Source organism: Physeter macrocephalus, chromosome 6 (genome assembly GCF_002837175.3).
Source record: "Physeter macrocephalus isolate SW-GA chromosome 6, ASM283717v5, whole genome shotgun sequence".
NCBI lineage: Eukaryota > Metazoa > Chordata > Mammalia > Artiodactyla > Physeteridae > Physeter > Physeter macrocephalus.
Window position 1 is genome coordinate 85,963,794 of NC_041219.1, and position 21,145 is coordinate 85,984,938.

General features: G+C 40.8%; 1 protein-coding gene across 1 annotated transcript in view; it reads left to right on the forward strand.

Moving 5' to 3' along the window:
* The window catches only part of TESPA1 (thymocyte expressed, positive selection associated 1), a 45,108-nt gene that overhangs the window by 22,337 nt on the left and 1,626 nt on the right, over positions 1-21,145 (forward strand). The window contains exons 8-10 of the mRNA XM_007125698.4: positions 3,748-3,956; positions 5,756-6,552; positions 7,674-7,767. Coding sequence (XP_007125760.1) covers positions 3,748-3,956; positions 5,756-6,552; positions 7,674-7,767 — 1,100 coding nt within the window. The remainder of the gene's footprint in view (positions 1-3,747; positions 3,957-5,755; positions 6,553-7,673; positions 7,768-21,145) is intronic.

The window sequence follows — 21,145 nt, forward strand, 5'->3', positions numbered from 1 at the left end:
TATATATATATATATATATTCTTTTTCAGATTCTTTCCCATTATAGGTTATTGCAAATATTGAGTATAGTTCCCTGTGCTGTATAGTAGGTCCTTATTGTTTTATATATCGTAGTGTATATGTGTTAATTGCAAACTCCTAATTTATCTCTCCCCATCCTCTGCTATCACCTTTGGTAACCTTACGTTTGTTTTCTATGTCTGTGAGTCTATTTCTGTTTTGTAAATAAGTTCATTGGAATCATTTTTTTAGATTCCACATATAAGTGATATCATATGATAGTTATCTGTCTCTGTCTGACTTACTTCACTTAGTATGATAATTTCTAGATTTATCCATGTTGCTGCAAATGGCATTAGTTCATTCTTTTTTATGGCTGAGTAATATTCCATTATATATATATATATATATATATATATATACCACATCTTCTTTATCCATTCATCTGTTGATGGACATTTAAGTTGCTTCCATGTCTTGGCTGTTGTAAATAGTGCTGCTATGAACAATGGGGTGAATGAATGTATCTTTCGAATTAGAGTTTTCATCTTTTCTGGATATGTGTCCAGGAGTAGGATTGCTGGATCATATGGTAACTCTGTTTTTAGTTTTTTTGAGGAATCTCCATACTGTTCTGCATAGTGACTGCGCAATTTACATTCCCACTAACAGTGTAGGAGGGTTCCCTTTTTTCCACACCCTCTCCAGCATTTATTATTTGTAGGCTTTTTTAAAAAAATTTATTTTTGGCTGTGTTGGGTCTTCGTTGCTGCACATGGGCTTTCTCTAGTTGAGGCGAGTGGGGCTACTCTTCATTGCAGCGCGCAGGCTTCTCATTGCAGTGGCTTCTCGTTGTGGAGCACAGGCTCTAGGCGCATGGGCTTCAGTAGTTGCAGCATGCGGGCTCAGTAGTTGTGGCTCATGGGCTCTAGAGTGCAGGCTCGGTAGTTTTGGCTCACCGGCTTAGTTGCTCCACGGCACGTGGGATCTTCCCCTACCAGGGATCAAACGCATGTACCCTGCACTGGCAGGCAGATTCTTAACCACTGCGCCGCCAGGGAAGCCCTGTAGACTTTTTGATGATGGCTGTTCTGACTGGTGTGAGGTGATACCTCATTGTAGTTTTGATTTTCAGTTCTCTAATAATTAGCAATGTTGAGCATCTTTTAATGTGCCTACTGGCCATCTGTATGTTTTCTTTGGGAAAATGTCTATTGAGGTCTTCTGCCCATTTTCTAGTTACATTCTTTGTTTTTTGATATTGAGATGTATGAGCTATTTATACATTTTGGATATCAATCCATTATCAGTCATATCATTTGAAAATATTTTCTCCATTTAGTAAGTTGTCTTTTCATTCTATCAGTGATTTCCTTTGCTGTGCAAAAGGCTTTAAGTTTAATTAAGTGCCATTTGTACATTTTAGCTTTTGTTTCCTTTGCCTTATGAGAGAGATCCAAAAAAAATATTGCTACTATTTATGTCAAAGAGTATTCTGCTTGTGTTTTCTTCTAGGAGTTTTATGACTTCTGTTCTTATGGAACAGTATTTACCCATTTTGAGTTTATTTTTTTATACAGGGTGAGAAAATTTTTTAATTCTTTTACATGTAGCTGTCCAATTTCCCAGCACCACTTATTAAAGAGACAGTCTTTTCCCCATTGTATACTCTTGCTTCCTTTATCATGCACTATAAGTGCATGGTTTTTTTTCTGGGCTCTCTGTTCTCTTCCATTGATCTATATATCTGTTTTTGTGCCAGTACCAAACTGTTCTGATGACTATAGCTTTATAACCGGGTCTGAAGTGGACACAAGTCACCTCTTCCCCCCGAGGTGTGCTGGCAGCTATCACCTTAGTGGAAGCTGTGGCTGGAGATGGAAGGGCTAGAGCCAGAGCCTGGTGTGAGCCAGGGCTTCTCCTGTGCTCAGTGGCTCACAGCACCCTATCCGGGGCAAGATTGTGTCCCAAGTTGTTGGAGCAGAATTCCTGAGGGTCAGGTCTGATCTGGTTCCATTCCCTCTGAGTGTGTGCTCTCATGCATCCCAGCATTGGTACCTTCGCCCCAGAGGGGAGCAGGGCTGGAGCAAGAAGGGCCGGGGCAGGTGCCCATTGCAAGCAAGGGCCCATTGGGGAGCGGTCCTGGCACACGAGTCAGAGTTCCAGACCGCTCGCCATCTGCCTCTGCTGGGAGCGCCAGTAATGGCTGCCATCGCCCGGTTCAGATGGAGCGCCAGGTCCAAGCCAGCTCCATCGCCCACAGCTACACACTCTTCTCAGTAATGGCAGCCTTCACCCTAGTGGAGAGCTGCACCATGGAGCAAGAGGGACTAGAGTGGGTGCCCTGTGTGGGTCGCAGGAAGCTGGCCAGAGCCAAGGCACTTTCAATCTGCTTCCTCCTCCTTGTCTCAGGGAGTCAGCGAGCAAGTGCGCTCTCTTCGCGAGCAGAGTCTAGGGTTCCTGCAGCCCTCCTGTTAGTCCCACTGGGTTTCAAGCCAACTAATGGGACTCCTCTGCCCAGACCCTAGGGCTGGGTTGCCCAATTTGTGGTTTGAACCACCCACTCCCCAGGGAGGATCTCAGAGCCCATGTAATCCCCCTCTTCCTCTGTGTCCCCTTGCAGGGATGCAGGTCCTGACCTGACTGTTTCTCTTCTCTTCCTACCCAGTTCCGTGTAGATCTTGCTTTACAGTCTTGGCTATGTGAGAGTGTATCAGTCTCCTATGTGTTTTCAGCGAGAGTTGCTCCTCATGGAGATGTATTTTTGATCTGTTCGTTGGGGTGGGTGAACTCAGCATCTTCCTTCTCTGCCACCTTGATCTCCCCTCTCCTCGGTGATCTCGTCTTATGCCCACAATTCAGATAAGGAAACTTAGGATCATGAAGATAAAATTGGCAGTTAGGAGGAATGCACGAGAATAGATCCAGGATTCCAATTATCCAGCTGTTACTTGAATAAGATGGTCTCGATTTGGATAAAAAAGCCCAGCATCCTTTCTGAAGACAGTAACAGTGATTAGTCAAAGCCTCAAATAATTCACAGCTCCCCTACCCATATTGTTGCTTGGAACACATAGTTGGTGAGCTCTAGTGTCACCCAGCTTGGTGCTACCAAGCTTTGGATGTAGACATATGTTGGTGCCATACCAAGAGAGAGACAGAGACAGAGAGAAAGTGTTTGGTCTGTAATGCAGGACTTCTGTCCTGAAATTGTGCTGTAAACAGGCCTACTTCTCAAAATCAGGTTTTGAGCATACCTGTATAGATAAAATCTTATCCTCAGGGTGAGAATAAAATGAGTTTTATGTTCCTTACACACTCATTGCCTGGTTGTTCCACACAGCCACTGGCACAAGCTGGGTAGCAAGTTACAAAGCACTTGGCAAAAGCCAGCTGTATCACAGTATGTGCAAGTGGGAACTGACAGGTTAATAACACAACTGCAAGGTTTCTTTGCATCTAGACTGCTTTTGATTTTTCCGATCCCTCTCATAGCAAATTTTCATTCATCTGTAATCACTGTAGTCATGACGGAATCTCGTTCAATTTTTAAACCAGGGCGAGATTGTAATTCCCATGTTTCAGACAGAGAGTTTAGATTCAGAGAAGTGAAAGCTTTTCTCAGTCACAGTGGTAGATGGAGAAATGGCCAGAAAGGTATCTCAGTCTCCTGACACTTTTATTAGATACTCTGGATTACCCTGTGTCTCAAAGCTTTGCTTGTTTACCCAAACCCCCTCTTTGCAGCATCTCAGAGATTCTGGACAAGGTGCAAGAAGATGCAGAAGATGTCCTTTTCAGTCTGGGCTTTGGCCAGGAGGACCACAAAGACACTTCTCGAATTCCTGCCCGATTTTTCACCACCCCGTCTCAGGCCAAAGGCATTGATTTCCAGCTCTTCCTGAAGTCCCAGGTGCGGAGGATTGAGATGGAAGACCCGTGCCTCATGCTGGCCAGTGAGTGTTACCACAGATATATGCTCAACTTCTCTCCCAGCCTCCAGTCATTCACAACAGGGATCAGTGGCTCTAAATACTACTTTCTCTTGGTCAGCTTCACTCGACCCTTTGTCTCATGTGTCTATTTCTTCCTATGCTGTCTTCAGTGAAGATAGAGAACTTTGACTTCTGCTTCTCTCTCTTGAAGAAATTGTCTTCAAGAGACCTCATATCACTATTACTTTCTTTAGATCTTCTCTCTCTTTTTTTATTTTTATTTTTTTGTGGTACGCGGGCCTCTCACTGTTGTGGCCTCTCCCGTTGTGGAGCACAGGCTCCGGACGCGCAGGCTCAGAGGCCATGGCTCACGGGCCCAGCTGCTCCGCGGCATGTGGGATCTTCCCGGACCGGGGCACGAGCCCGCGTCCCCTGCATCGGCAGGCGGACTCTCAACCACTGCGCCACCAGGGAAGGCCCTAGATCTTCTCTCTTTTAGCTGAATCAAATAGGAACAATGTCTTTAAATCTTGTCCCCATTTTCTATTTCTCAGTTGGAATTATTGAATGTTCCCCATTTATTGCCACTACATTAAAATCATTTCCATTTAGGGCAGTGGTTCTGTTAATTATGTTAAATTGTGCAGGAGTTAATAAAACATTCATATTCATAGGCTTTTCTTCCAGAGAAGGAAGGGCTCAGGAATATTTATTTTAAGTAAGCACGCCGATGATTCTTATGTATAATCCTTAGACCACATCTAGGGAAACAATGATTTAAGTTGTCCCAATTCCATACTAAGGAAAGATATGAGAGGGCTTCTCTCCCTGGATGAGGGATAAAAGACTCTATTTTATTCTATATGTTACAATATATTTCAAATTATATTCTTTTACAGCCCCCCAACATAGTGTTTCTGATAGTGCTGTTTCAGATTCTTTGTAACAGATTCAACTTAAAAACTTGGTAAAACTACGCTTCTGAGCTCCACCTGCTGGAACAAGGATTTTGAGTTGGAATATTTGCACAAGCACTTTAGATGATTCCTATGCACACTAAAGATTGAGGATGATTTATTGAATTTATTTTATGTGCCAAGTACATAATTAGCTGTTCAATTCTGGAAGAACAGCAGCTAGGCAAGAGAAACATGATTCTTGCCTTTAGGACACTTACAGTTTAACGGATACATGGTTTATCACAGTGCTTTTCCAACATGGATGTATGTATGAATTACTGAAGGATATTGTTAAAATGTGTGGGATACAGTCTGAGAGTCTGTATTTACAATAAATTCCCACGTAATGCCAATGCTACGGGACTCCTGGCCACACTTTGAGAAGCAAAGTCTAGCAGAAATGATATAGTCCATCTAAATTTCTCTACCCCTGTCCATTGCCTAGTAATTGCTATCCCTCAAATTTGCTGCTATCAAAGAAGACTTCTGTAACCCTAAAGTTTTCTTACTAAGAAAATAATGTTAGTTGCCCTTTTTAGTCATGTTTGTCATCTAAGGCAAACACGGTGATAGAGACCATTGTATACTGACAGCAGAAAGGATATGCTAAATCAAGATACAGAAAAGTTTTTCATCCCGTATAGAATTAATTTTTGGACTATTTGGGATAGGGAGTCAAAAAGTCAAGAAGGTCAAGAAAGAGAATCCTGGGTGTCAGAAATCTAAATGGGAGAAACGCTGGTAGAGAAAATGGCACCTTCTTTCTGAATTTTGAGTTTTAGGAAGACTATTGAAGGGCAAGATTCAAGAAGTAATTTGCTGATGACCCCTAGACTCACCATCTTCAACCCTTGCACTCAGGCAGGTTTAAGCAAGTGCAAACACTGGCCGTCACCGCCGATGCCTTCTTCTGTCTCTACTCCTACGTATCTAAGACCCCTGTCCAAAAGTTCACACCATCCCACATGTTCTGGAATTGCAACCCAACTGATGTGCCATCCATCAAGATTCTGGCCCCAGAACCTGAACCTCACTCACCCAGAGAGCGCCTCCGGAAAGCCATCTCCAAAATGTGCCTGTACACATGCCCACGAGATAGGCTCTCACCACCCGACCACACCCCCAAAAGGAACAGTTTAGACCAGGTGGTGTGGGAAGTGATGGACAGAGTGCGAGGAGAGAAGTTGGTCCTCCAGCAAGACCCTGGGTTTGGGCCAGTCCCACAGGGAGATCCTGTGCCCCCCATCAGGGGTACAAAGCTGCCCACTTCTTCCTGTCCGTGTGCCCTCTGCTTTAAAGAGGAAACACAGCAGTGGATGTCCACATTGCAAGAACCATCAGAAACTCTGGATTCTAACCCCTGTTGCACACGTTTTCTGCCCAGAGCAGATCTAAAGTGGAGCACAGACCCTGCACAGGTAAAGAGACAGCTGTGGGGTCTACAAGCCACCAGTAAGGAAGCCCATTCAGCCAAGGATGAGACCTTCTGGCAAAGAAAGAGCAGAGCAAGAAAGAGTCTGTTTCAGAAGAATCCCATGGGCAGGAAGGTTAAATCACTGGACCTGTCCATCATCCAACAGAAATGGAAACAGGGCCAAGAGAGAACAGAACTGCACCGATCTCTAACCCAGCAGCTGCAGGACACTTTGGACTTGGAGGTGAGTGGGTTGAAAGTGAGGGAGAGGCTGGCAGAGAAAGGCTCTGGATTCCTTCCCTTGGGTAAAGGAAATCCAGGCTCCTTTTCCTCGCCAGATATATCAATTCTTGAATTACATTCAGAAACCTTTGGGAATGGGTTAATATACAAGGAGGGAGAAAAAGAAATGAGCCTGGTTTCTTAAGAGTGCCCAGGTTTCTAGCACTATTTTTCTAATTCCTTATCTAATCTGATCTTCACTGAAGTTTCTCATCAAGCACACCTGCCCCTGTCATTTGTGGGATCCACACAAGAGTACAGAGAGAGGTCACGCACTAGGCTAAACACGATTAAGTAAAATCTTCTCTTCTACCTTGACAAGTATGTAAGCACAAAGTCCTAGAAGTTCAGGTTCAAATCTAGAATTCTCACTCTTAGGACTTCAGTGCTAGAACATGGCAGGGTGGGCAGAGACCCTCCCCATCCTGTCCCCTTCTCTTCCCATGGCCAGATCTGCCCTGCACCATAAGGGATTTTGCACATACATATGTGAACACCCCAGCCTGCATATACAAATGCCACAAACCCCCTACCCACACATATAACCACCATTAGTCATCACTCAGTCCTGGGACTGCATACACTAGGAGAAAGGCTGGTCTTTGAGAGAACAGACACCAGGCAAAGCCAATGATTTTCCCTGAAACAGGCTTGGGGCCATTTGAATAGCATTTGGGAGGATTCTGGGTATCTAGAGCATTGTCTAGACGGGGTAGTACAAGATCAAAGTGGACACATCCTCTAGGTCCACCAACTCTTCATCCCATGAGCTCTCTAAAACTTGGAATTCTTCTTGCCTGGGTCTATAGACAGTACTGCCATCAAGTGCTAGAGTCTCGAGTAAAAGCCCTCAAATCCTTGCCACAAAGAGAAGCCATGATTATTTGCAGTGTCATTTGCATGTATGTCACCTCTCATTGAATGTAGAGCTATTCCTGCCTTCCTCACTACCAGGCTCCTACCACAAGAGAAGAGGCCAAGTCTCTCAAGTACATTCAGCCTCTTTCCCTTACAGCTATCTGCCATTCTGCACTTTTCTCCAACACTGGCACTGACTGAGTTCTGCCGGGATCTTGGTTACAGGTGCAAAGCAACAGTGAGGAGGAGGAGAGCCACTGGCCTAGCAGATCCGGAAACCACCACCTCTACCAGACTTTTGCTGGCAAAGACTCAGGAAGTAAGTGAAGTGGATCTCTCTCTCTCTCTCTCTCTCTCTCTCTCTCTCTCTCTCTCTCTCTCGTGTGTGTGTGTGTGTGGTTCTCAAACCTCGCTGCACATTGTAAGCACATGGGAAGATTTTTAAAAATACTCACAGTGAAGTGTCCCACATTCTGCCTTCTGATTTAATTGGTATGGCGTGGAGCCCAGGGACTGATTTTTTTGTTTTTAAGCTCCTAGTATAATTCTATTATGGCTGGATAAATACTTTTCTAGATCAGTGGTTCTCAAACTTTAGCATCAGACTCACCTGGAGGGCTTGTGACAGTACAGATGGCTGGGTCCCAACTCCCAGAGTTTCTGATTGACTAGATCCGGACAGGGCCTAGGAATTTGCATTTCTAACAAATTCTCAAGTGATGTCAATGCTGTTGGTCTGGTGATCACAGTCTGAGAACTGTTGTTCGGGGGGCAAATTCTGTGTAACCTTAATATTCAAAATGTAGTCTGCAGATCAGCAGTATTAGCATCATTTTGTTAGAAATGTGGACTCCCAGCCCTTCCCCACCCCCGACCTAATGGATCAAATTTTATTAAGATCCTTAGGTGATTTACTTGCACACTGAAGTTTGAGAAGCATTGTAGTTTGCAACAGGTGAAGACCAACCAGATGAAGACCAACCATAGAGATTTATACCCCAGCACCTGCTTTTAGCTACTTCCTAATCAGCCCAAATCATAGGACTTAGGCAAGAGTCCTCAATGCATCTCACATGTATGTTCATTTAGGCTCTGAGTTCCATTCTGCAGCTAGGGTCTGATGTACATAGCTCTCCTTCCCTCCTCAAAGAAGGACAATGAATCTCACGTAGGTAGTTATTGCAGCTAAAATGTCTTTCCTTTAGATATGGATTTCAAGTATTAACTCTTTCAGAGCTTTCCTTTATTTTTTGAAAATTTTGGCTAAAGATTTATTATTTAAACTAAACAGAAATTAATCTCCTGGTATTTCAACTGCCTATTTGCTAGGACCACAGAGAATATGGCATCAGAGATAACGATTTTTCCAAGATAGGAAGAATTGAAATATTTCTTGAATTAAGTAAATGAATCATCTTGCTTAGGGTTCCCTCCATTTTGAACGTCTTAGTACTATTTACTGCACTTCCTAGTCCAACAGCTTTTTGTTTAACACCAAAATTTCATTGTTACTGGTCCAGAATCACAAAGGTCTTTATGATTCTAACTCCTTTCATTCTAATTATCTGTGGTTTTAGGGTCCTAATCACTCTACTTTCTCTCTTACCCATAACTTTCATTTCCAGATATATAGCTTGTATGCATCAGTCACTCACAAAAGAGGTAAATGTCAGAAGACAGCAATCTACTATATGTAGTTGAAAAAATTTAAGATATGGAGTCAAATGACCTACCTCCTACTAGCTCAATAATCTTGCCAAAATCACTTAACTTTGTTTGTTCCTATGAAACCTTACAGAGAGTTTGTGTAGGTAATGTAGCATTCTGGAATAAGTGTTATGATGTTGCTGTTGCTTTTGCTGATGATTTTAGAAAAGGTAATCATGGGCAAAATATTTAGATCAGTGAATCCCAATCTTACAAGCTTTTTAAAAAATTGCTATTTCCTGGACTCCACCTAATAGAATTAAATACAAATCTCTTAGGTTAGGACTTGGGCATTATTGTTTATTCTTCTTTAAAAGTTTCCTAGTGTTAGCAGTTACCTATTTTTGCATAATAAACCACCCAAAATGTAGTGACTTAAAGGAAAACTTATTTATTATTTCTTGCTATTTCTTGGGTTAACTGGGGGGATTCTTCTGCTTGGTTCATCTGGGTTCACTTATGCAGCTGCTTTTAGCTAGTTGACTGGGCTGGACTAGAAGGTCTAAATGGGCTCACCCTATTGGTACTAGCCTTGGTGCTGAATCTCTCTGCTGACTGTCAGCCAGGCAGACACTCTCTCCATGTGGTGAGTCATTCTTCAGTAGTCTAACTTGTCTTTCTTATGTGGATGTTCAGCAAAAACTGAAGTTGCAATGGCTCTTTTAAATGATATGCTTTAAGTTGTACAATGCCCCCTCTACCACATGTTATTGCTCAAATCAAAGCACAAAGCCAACCTAGATTCAAAAGGAAGGAAAACAGACTTTACTTTTTTAATAGGAGTGGCAAAGTCACACTGCGAAAAGGCAATGTGGAATGGAAGGGTTGCTGTGGCCATCTTTATAAACAGTCTATCACAGACAGTGATTCTGGCACCCCATGAGGGTTAAGAAAGCCTAGTTTAATTAAAGGGCTTTATCCTCACATATTAAAGATGCCCTGAGGGTAAGCTCTCATTCCAAAGCTCATTGAAACTCAGCCACAGCCTACAAAATTTGAAAAGGAAATTAACTGCTAAACTTATCAAATTCGAATAGAAAATGTGGAGTATATGCACCACAGCTAGGTTTCCCTGCCAAAAATTTTAATTTATTCTAAAATAGCAAAACAAAGCTTTGCTCAAGTGTTACTTGTCCAGCAGATGTCAGCCTCGCACAAGAAAATGCCAATTTGTCCAGCAAAGCAGGCTGTGCAGGATCTGTATGATTATACCTTTCTAGACAATTCATGCAATACCCAAAACATCAGTTCCTCTCACAAACGTCCCATCTTTGACTAAAGGTCAGTATACAGAAAGATTGGAATTGAGTTGCCAGGGAGGAAGTTTCTAGGAGTTAAACATTTCAAATAAGTAACTAGATGTAACTAGATGTAACTAGACTCCATTTTCTGCTAGGGTGATGGGATTTCATTACAGCAGGAGTTACTGTGGTTAGAGATGCTATATTTCACTTATTCTAAGATGTACATTTTTCTGCACTTGAATATCTCTGAAATAGAATGGGTCTAACAATTGGCAGTGTCAACCAATATACTTGTGTGTGGGGGAGTATGTATATATATATATATATATATATATATATATATATGTAATACATATACTTGTCTTCTTAATGGAATACAAAATTAATTATGTCTTACAAACAGTGGTTTATAAGATTCAATGAAACACAGTAACTTTAGAAATTCAATGCACTTAGCCTCTCAGGTAAATGAGGAGGTGATTTTATAGATTTTCCTTTTATGATTCCCCTAGAAAAATGAGAGATCTCTTCTTCACTGACACAGACTTCAGCTGAGGCAGGGGGTCACAGTGGTTCCCAAATCGTTGCAATGTTCTATGAGTTTCTTTAATAATCTTCTCACAAAGCTATAGGCTAGCTCTCTCAATCCACTCCTCTATCATCCTTTAACAGATCACATGGAGTGGGAAGTAGCTATGAAAACAGCTCAGTACTGCCAAGATTAAAGACTGCACAAGAAACATGGGTAGGGAAATTCACTCACCACCATCAAAGGCAGAACTAGGTGGGACAGTTCCTCAGATCTACTGCCCCTTCCAGGATCTGTAATTATCTCCCAGGATCTCTGTATCTAGTCCCAGGTGTTTATCTACTACTTGTTATCAAGCATAGGAGAGGTGCAAGCATGGATAGAAAGTGGTAGCAGCACCCAGCCAGCAGTTGTGTCTAGTTGTGTGGTCCTCATATTTCACAAAGACACTCACTTGAAGAGGCAAATAGGGGCTGGAACCCAGCTCTACTGAGCTTACCTTCCATAATCTCAAGGGTCTTCTTCTTCTAAGAGGGAGTTTCTTTTTTCCCCCTAATTTATCTATATAAGATGAGCGCCTTTCATAATTAGCACAAGGGCACATTTTCTGTTAAAAGAGGATCTTGTTCCCAGCTATCAGCTTTCATCCCCCCCACTCCATCTTTTAGTCTCTTCCAGAGAAGTCTTAATCTTCCTCCAAGTTCCTGGCAAAGAATGGCACTCATCCCTCATAATTTGCACCTTGCTCAAGAATTTCAACTTCATGGCCCTTTTATTGGTGCCTTGTTGCTGAAATTTAAATCATTTGACCTTTACCACATTTATGAGAAGCAGGGCTAAGGAGAATATTTTTATTTTTATTTTGTTGTTGTTGTGTCTTTTACCAGATCTGAGATAGCACAGCATAATATATAGCCTTTTTGTGAAGTGATCATATCTAGAGGCGAGAGGTTTCATTTTATTGTCAACACTGCTAGCAGCGGTGGGAGAAGAGTCAGGAAGGATTAGGTGGGGAGGCTGGTGCAGAGCATAGGATAAAGAAGAAAACTAGTCTGAGATAATCCCAAATGGTGGGTAACTCAACACACTGTCTGTTTGTACTTGGTGGAAACTCTGTGAGCCAGGTAGCTACAGACTTGCTCTTTGATGAAATTGATATGATAATATTAACAATAACAAATATATATAGTGCTTATTACATGTCATACACTATCCTTAGCACTTTGTGAGAATTAAATCATTTAATCCTGTGATATAAGTTGTTTTATTGTTCCCCATTTTATAGGTGATGACCCTGGGCACAGTTATTTTTATACCAAAATAAATTCTCAAGAGGAGCTATCAGATAGGAAGTGTAGGGAGAGACAAGAAAAGGGAGAGGAAAGAGAGAGTGGACTATGAGAATGTGATAATTATTTTTCTGCCTCATTTACAATTCTTACCAAGGTTGTTTTGTGTCTGTGGGGGAAATATAATTAAAAACAAATCTTCTGCCACCGCAGAATCCCTCTCCAGAAAGGTATAAGAGAAAGAGAAAAGTTTTGTTTTTGAATAAGCATTAAACCAGAATATGATGTGCATCACAGGCAAAGGATGTGCTAAAGAGATTGCAGAGACAGAAAGGGATCTTACCCTCTTATATATCCAAGAAGATACAACCCATTACATACATGTTGTCAAAATAAACAATAACTAGTCCTCAAGTAAGAGGACTTGACAGCACCATTTTTCACACAGAGTTCATCCTAGATTCACCTGGTAACTGAGGTGGCCAACCATATTAGCTAATTGCCTTTAGCCAAAGGAATAATAAATATCTCTCATGTTTTTATGGCAATTCGTGGTTTTGCAGTTGGAGCCAGGCATCTACGTTAGACTGGAGACTGGGAGATGGGGGCTGTATGATCCTTGATACATTTCAAAGCAATGGCTTCCATATCCTTGAGAGAGACATTTATGGTTTGTAAAGGTGTCAAGGGGCTTATTTAGCCTTTAAAAAAGATTTACATACGTTTCAAAGAAACAAAGAATTTACAAGTTTCCTGAAGAAACATGTTTTAACCTGCCAGGTGAGTGACCTGCCCCTGTGCACTACTCACCCATGGCCCTACCAAAGTGGCCAGGTGAGCACAGCCCACACAGGGAATGCTCCTTGAGTCAACCTAGTTCTGATGGCCAATAGGATTGCCTTTCTGGGCTCCACAGGTCTGAAACAATTAGAGAGATTGTTCTTGGCAGGCTACCACCCCCAGGGCACTGCACAACCAGCAGACTGAAACACCCCCCAGTCTTCCTGTGCAAAAGGCTTATTTACTTGTCCTGGAGCGTCAGCCTGAGAAGTAGGGTTCAAGTTAACCACACATCTAGATGCTACAGAAGTGTTTTCAGGGAACATTAGCCAGTACTCTCACTTGACTTCACTACAACTCACCAGTACCTCCCAGAAAGGTGCTTATACACTCAACTGGAGCCCAGAATTTTGCAACATTCTCAAAGGGACACCTCCAGGTTCTTGGTCTTGATGCCAGCAGAGTCTACAATTTCAGTCCCACAGGACCGTATATATTTGCATATCTTAAAAGCTGCTGCCTGAAGGTCTAACTTTCAATCAGCCCAAAACTGAGATCCCTCCTCTAGGACACTCACAGGTCATGGCACATTCTCAACAACTGGGACCTACCCAGAATAAATCAGGCTGCTTAGACAAACACAAATGTTTGAGAGACAACAAGCTAGGGAAAGGTTAAATGATAAGGTTAATCTCCTACACAAGGCCATTCCTTCAAGACTGGGAGACATAGCTATTTCACATAGAAACAACACAGAGAGTCAAGCAAAAATGAGGAGTCAAAGGAATATGTTTCAAATGAAAGAACAAGATAAAAACTCAGGGAAAAGAAACAAAAAAACCTCAATGAAATGGAGACAAGTAATTTACCTGATAAAGCATTCAAAGTAATGGTCATTAAAGTGCTCACCAAACACAGGAGAATAATGGATAAACACAGTGAGAACTTTAAACAAAGTTATAGATAATAAAAGAAAGTAGAAAACAAACATCACAGGTTTGAAGAATACAATAACTGAACTGAAATGTACACTAGCAGTGTTCAACAGCACACTAGATGAAGCAGAAGAAAGAATCAGTGATCTGGAAGACATGGCAGTGGAACTCACCCAACAGAGCAGCAAAAAGAACAAGGAAATTTAAAAAGTGAAGGTAGCTTAAAGGACCTATGAGGCAACATCAAGAGGAATAACATTTGAATTGTAGGGGTACCAGAAGGAGAAGAGAGAAAGAAAGGGGCAGAAAACATATTTGAAGAAATAATGGCTGAAAATGTCCCTAACTTGGTGACGGAAACAGACATCTAGATCCAAGAAGCCCAGAGTGTTCCACACAAGATGAACCCAAAGAGAGCCATACCAAGATTATAATTAAAATGTCAAAAGTTAAAGGTAAAGAGAGAATCTTAAAAATAGCAAGAGAAAAACAACTTGTTATGCAGAAGCTAACCCCCATAAGACTATCAGCCAATTTCTCAGCAAAAACTGCAGGCTGGGAGTGGCATGATATATTCAAAGTGCTGAAAGAAATAAACTTCCAACCAATTAATACTCTACCCAGCAAGGTAATCATTTAGAATTGAAAAAAAGATAAAGAACTTTCCAGGCAAACAAAAGCTAAAGGAGTTCATCACCACTAAACCAGTCTTGCAGTAAATTTTAAAGAACCTTCATTAAGCTGAAAAAAGGGGGCACTAATTACTAACAAGAGAACATATGAAAGTGAAAATCTCACTGGTAAAGGTAAATATATATTAAAGGTAGTGGATTAATAACTTATAAATCCAGTATGAAGGGTAAAATACAAAAGCAGTAAAAATAACTAGAACTAAAATAATTAGGTAAGAGGTACACAAAAAGATGTAAAATGTGACATCAAAAACACAAAATGTGAAACAACAAGGTCCTACTATATAGCAGAGGGAACTATATCCAATCTCCTGGGACAAACCATAATGGAAAAGAATATTTTAAAAGCATGTATAATGTGTAAAACTGAGTCACTTTGCTGTACAGCAGAGATTTGTACAACATTGCAAATCCACTATACTTCAATTAAAAATAAATAAATAAAAATAAAAAACACAAAATTTGGATGGGGGTGTTAAAATATAGAGTTTTAGAATGCATTCAAACTTAACTTGTTATCAACTTAAATATATCAAAACTCTCAACAAAGTGGGCATAGAGGGAACATGACAGCATAATAAAGGCCGTATATGACAAGCCCACAGCCAGCATCATACTCAATGGTGAAAGGCTGAAAGCTTTTCCTTTAAGATGAGGAGCAGGGAAAGGGTGACCACACTCACCATTTTTATTCAACATAGTACTGGAAGTCCTAGCCAGAGCAATTAGTCAAGAAAAAGAAATAAAAGGCATCCAAATTGGAAAGAAAGAAGTAAAATTGTCACTATTTGCAGATGACATGATTTTATATATGGAAAACCCTAAAGCCTCCTCCAAAAAACTGTGAGAACTAATAAACAAATTCAGTAAAGGTGCAGGATACAAAATTGATATATAAAAATCTGTTGCATTTTTTTTTTTTTTTTTTTTTTTTTTTTGTGGTATGCGGGCCTTCCTCTGCTGTGGCCTCTCCCGTTGCGGAGCACAGGCTCCGGACGCACAGGCCCAGCGGCCATGGCTCACGGGCCCAGCCGCTCCGCGGCATGTGGGATCCTCCCATAGCGGGGCGCGAACCCGGTTCCCCTGCATCGGCAGGCGGACGCGCAACCACTGCGCCACCAGGGAAGCCCTGTTGCATTTTTAAACACTAACAATGAGCTATCAGAAAGAGAAATTAAGAAAACAATCCCATTTATAATTGCATCATAAAGTAAATTAAAATACCTAGAATAAATTTAACCTAGGAGGTGAAAGACCTCTACACTGAAAACTATAAGACATTAATGAAAGAATTGAAGAAGACACAAATAAATGGAAAGATATTTTGTGCTCATGGAGTAGAAGAATTAATATTAAAACTTCCATACTACCCAAAGCAATATACAGATTCAGTACAATCTCTTTCAAAATAGCAAGGGTATTTTTCACATAAATCAAATACACAATCATAAAATTTATATGGACTCACAAAAGATTCTGAACAGCCAAAGCAATCTTGAGAAAGAAAAACAAAGCTGGAGGCATCACACTCCCCGATTTCAAACTATACTACAAAACTATAGTAATAAAAACAATATGGCATTGGCATAAAAACAGACACATAGACTGATGCAACAGATAAGAGAGCCCAGAAATAAACCCATCCATATATGGTTAACCAATTTATAACAAAGGAGGCAAGAAGATACAGTGAAGAAAGGAGAGTCTCTTCAATAAATTATGTTGAGAAAACTAGACAACCACATGCAAAAGTATGAAACTGGACCACTATCTTACACCATACATAAAAATTAACTCAAAATGGATTAAAGACTTGAATGTAAAACCAGAAATCATAAAAATCCTAGGAAAAAAAAGCATAGGCAGTAGGCTCCTTAACATTGATCTTAGCAATATTTTTTTTTTTGGCTCTGACTCCAGAAACAATGGAAACAAAGCAAAAGTAAACACATAGGACTATATCAAACTGAAAAGCTTCTGCACAGTGAAGGAAACCATCAACAAAATAAAAAGGCAACCAACTGAATGGAAGAAGATATTTTCAAATCATATACCCAATAAACGGTTAATATCCAAAGTATGTAAGAACTCATATAACTCAATTTATAAGAAAAACAATCTATTTACAAAATAGGCAGGATCTGAATAGACATTTTTCCAAGGAAGACATACAGATCGGTCAATAGGAACATGAAAAGATGCTCAACATCACTAATGCAAGTCAAAACCACAATGTGATCTCACCTCACACCTGTCAAAATGGTAAAAAAGAAAACAAATATCAAGTGTTGGCAAGGATGTGGAAAAAAGAGAACCCTCATGAACTGCTGATGGGAGCGTAAATTGGTGCAGCTGCTATGGAACACAGTATGGCGGTTCCTCAAAAAATTAAAATTAGAACTACCAGTAAATGCTTTTCTGAGTGTTTATCCAAATAAAATGAAAACACTAATTTGAAAAGATATATGCGCCCTTGTGTTCATTGCAGCACTATTTACAATAGCCAAGATATGGAAACAATGTGTGTCCATCAATGGATAAATGGATAAAGAAGAGGTGGTATATGTATACAGTGGAATACTACTCAGCCATTAAAAAAAAAAAAGAGAAATCGGGCTTCCCTGGTGGCGCAGTGGTTGAGAATCCGCCTGCCGATGCAGGGGACGCGGGTTTGTGCCCTGGTCCGGGAAGATCCCACATGCCGTGGAGCGGCTGGGCCCGTGAGCCATGGCCGCTGAGCCTGCGTATCCGGAGCCTACGCTCCGCAACGGGAGATGCCACAGCAGTGAAAGGCCCGCATACCGAAAATAAATAAATAAACAAACAAAAAAGAAATCTTACCATTTTCAACCACATACATGGATCTCAAGAGTATAAAGACGCAGACCTACTAGAGAATGGACTTGAGGACATGGGGAGGGGGAAGGGTAAGCTGGGACAAAGTGAGAGAGTGGTATTGACATATATACACTACCAAATGTAAAATAGATAACTAGTGGGAAGCAGTCACATAGCACAGGGAGATCAGCTCGGTGCTTTGTGACCAGCTAGAAAGGTGGGATAGGGAGAGTGTGAGGGAGGGAGACGCAAGAGGGAAGAGATATGGGGATATATGTATATGTATAACGGATTCACTTTGTTATAGAGCAGAAACTAACACACCATTGTAAAGCAATTATACTCCAGTAAAAACGTTAAAAAAAAAAGAGTATTATGCTAAAGGAAATCAGTCTGACAGAGAAGACAAATACCATATGATTGCACTTCTATGTGGAATCTAAAAACAAAACAAACAAAACAAAACTCATTATACAGAGAACAGATGGGGGTTGCCAGAGGGGTAAAGTGTTGGAGGGTAAGTGAAATGGGTTACGGGGATCAAGAGGTACAAACTTTCAGTTATAAAATAAATAATCTATGGGGATATAGTAAACAGCCTGGATACTGTAGTCAATAATATTGTGTTGCAAATTTGAAAGTTGCTAAGAAAGTAAACCTTAAGAGTTCTCATCACCCCTCCCCACACACAAAAGAACCATGCTTTAAGAAAAGGGGCGTGGGGCTTCCCTGGTGGCGCAGTGGTTGCGCGTCCGCCTGCCGATGCAGGGACACCGGGTTCGCGCCCCGGTCTGGGAGGATCCCACATGCCGCGGAGCGGCTGGGCCCGTGAGCCATGGCCGCTGAGCCTGGGCGTCCGGATCCTGTGCTCCGCAACGGGAGAGGCCGCAACAGGGGGAGGCCCGCATACCAAAAAAAAAAAAAAAAAAAAAAAAAGAGCATGAAAAAAAAGGGGCGTGGAGGCAAAGCCTATTTCTCAGCAAGGAAATTTATTTTGTATTTGCCATTACACTTCTTTGCATCTTCATTTCTCTTCCTTTGCTTTCCGTTTATCTGTACTGCCTCATTCTTCTTTGGAACTGTGGAAGGCAGAAGAGTAATTTCTATATGCATAAGATAATGTTCATTTTCTGAGTTATACATTTCAAATATTCCAATGGATTACCAAGGCTGTATCCAAGGCAGTCACGCCACATGGCTTCATGTGTCAACATTCACATGAACTGTAGTGTACGCATTGCTCCTGGAGATGTGCAGAGCAGAGGCCCTGGCTCCATCCACACTACCTCACCTAGCCCTTCATATGAATGGCCTTTAGTGATTATATAACCTTTTTGGAGATATTGTCTCACATAAACCTTATAATCACATAGAGAGCAAAAACCGTTTTATGCTTGATAAGGCTCAGAGCAGGAAAATTACTTAGCAAGATTATGTAATTAGTTAGTTAATATCAGAATCAGAACTAGAACTTAGGTCTCCTGACTCCAAACCAGTGCTCTTTTCATCAGTGCACACTGCCCAGAGTGTGCAGGAGCTCAGACTGTAGCTGTGGATCAGAGCAAGCCTCACTACCTGTACTTGAATCTGACCTTCATTAACTTGTGCCCTAACCCTTTGAGCTAAGCACCAATAACCTCACTACCTTTGTCAACAATGAATTTTGCCTGCCTTCTTATAAATTTACTGTCAAGATGAGTGTTATGCAGATTAAGCAGGAACACTCACAGGCCACTTGGAGCTCATAGTATAGTGAAAGACATGATAGGAAAATCCACAATTACTTTGATTTAATTTCATCAAATGCCATAGGGACATAGAAAAATGAGCTTCCCAGAGAATGACATGCCAGGTGAATCTGGACAGACGAGTAAAGGTTGAACAGAGGAAAGTTATGGGGGGGAGGTAGAAGAAGAAACAAGACATTGATATCCTAGGCAGAGAGAAAACATGTTCAAAGGCAAAGAGGAATGGAATGTCATAATACTGTATCTTCAGAAGCTACACCTTCTGCCTAGTGGTCGAAAGGGAATATGTGGGAGAAGATCAAAATTAAGAATAGGAAAGATAAATAGAAATCAGATTATGAAACAAAGTCTTCTGTGTTATTTTCAGTGTTTTGATTTAGTCTAGGAAGATAGGAAACTACTTAAAAATTTATGAAGGAAGTGACATGATTAGATTTATCTTTTAGAAAGATCATTCTAGCAGAGGTATGGGAGATGCATTAAATAGGGAGCCAGTGGAGTAAGGAAAATCATCTCAGAGTCTACCATAAAAGATTGAGGAGAAATATAATGACCAGAAATAAGACAAGAGTGCTGGGAATAGAGAGGAAGAAGAGTGAGATTTTGAGATATTTAATATGTAAAATGGCTAAGCCTAAGACCAACCATATTTGTGTTTGTGGGAGAGGGAAGGGATGAGAAAAATAAAGGAACACAGAAAAATTTGCAGGTTTCATTTTAGGTAACTAAGTGAATATTAATGCCCTTTTATTAAGAACAAAATACAGTAGAAGCAACAAGTTGGAAGGCAAATATTTTAAAGTATAAGTTTAAAAAGGCAAAATACTGTTTCAAGAAGGAAGGTGTAGTGTTCAGTAACATAGGTCATAAAATATCCACTAGGAAAGACAATGCAACCATACCTTTGGATTTTCCACTAGAAAATGATTAGGAAACTTGATAACAGTATTTTTATTTGCGTGACAGGGCTTTACAATATTAATGTGAAAAGTGAATAGGAAATCATGCAAACAAAGTAGGTAAAGGGGTCCAGAGACTCTAAGGAGTGTTTTGTTTTGTTTTGTTTTCTAGGATGTGGAAGTTTTAAGCATGTATATTTGCTGAAGGAAAAGAATCAATAGGGTGGAGAGGCCATGGTTCAGGAGGGAAGGGAAATGAGGATGTGAGGTCAACAGAGAGCTGGAATGAGTTGAGATCCAAAGCACTTTTGGAGGGTTTAGCCAGGAACTGAGGTACAGATCTTTGAGTTTAGAGGAAAGGAAAAAGGACAGGTGTGAATACAGTTACATTGGTTGTCTGGAGAGGAGGTCAAGAAATATATGCTTACTGGTTTCTCTCTTTTTCCTGTTGGGTCATCATTAAAAGCATGAGGCAGGAAATTTGAGGAGGATCATAAAGATTTGAGATCACCACTATGGAGAAAGGACAAGAATAATATTTATTGATAGAAATATGTATTACTAGTCGAATTGGTGAATAGCATTAGGGCTCAGCTCAAGTTGCAGAACATGGATTGGGAATAGTTTTGTCATTTTCTCCAGCAGTGCTCAGCAGTCTATACAAAAGAATAAGAATAAAAGCATAGGTATACTTTTATAAGTCTAAACATTAAGAGTGAACTTTTTCAGGAATCTCATTTCATGGTGAGAAGAGCAGAAAGCCTAAGTCACATGACTCTTTGATGCCACTGCTGCTGCTGCAAATATCTTTAAATATTACTTATAGTAGTGAGAAACATTTCCCCAGGTAGGGTGTAAAAGTTTCTACCAATCCAGTACACAGAGTTGTCTCCAAGATGCATGATGTGACAAACAACCCACTCAAAAAATGAGCCGAAGACCTAAACAGACATTTCTCCAAAGAAGACATACAAGTGGCCAACAGGTGCATGAAAAGATGCTCAACATCACTAATTATCAGAGAAATGCAAATGAA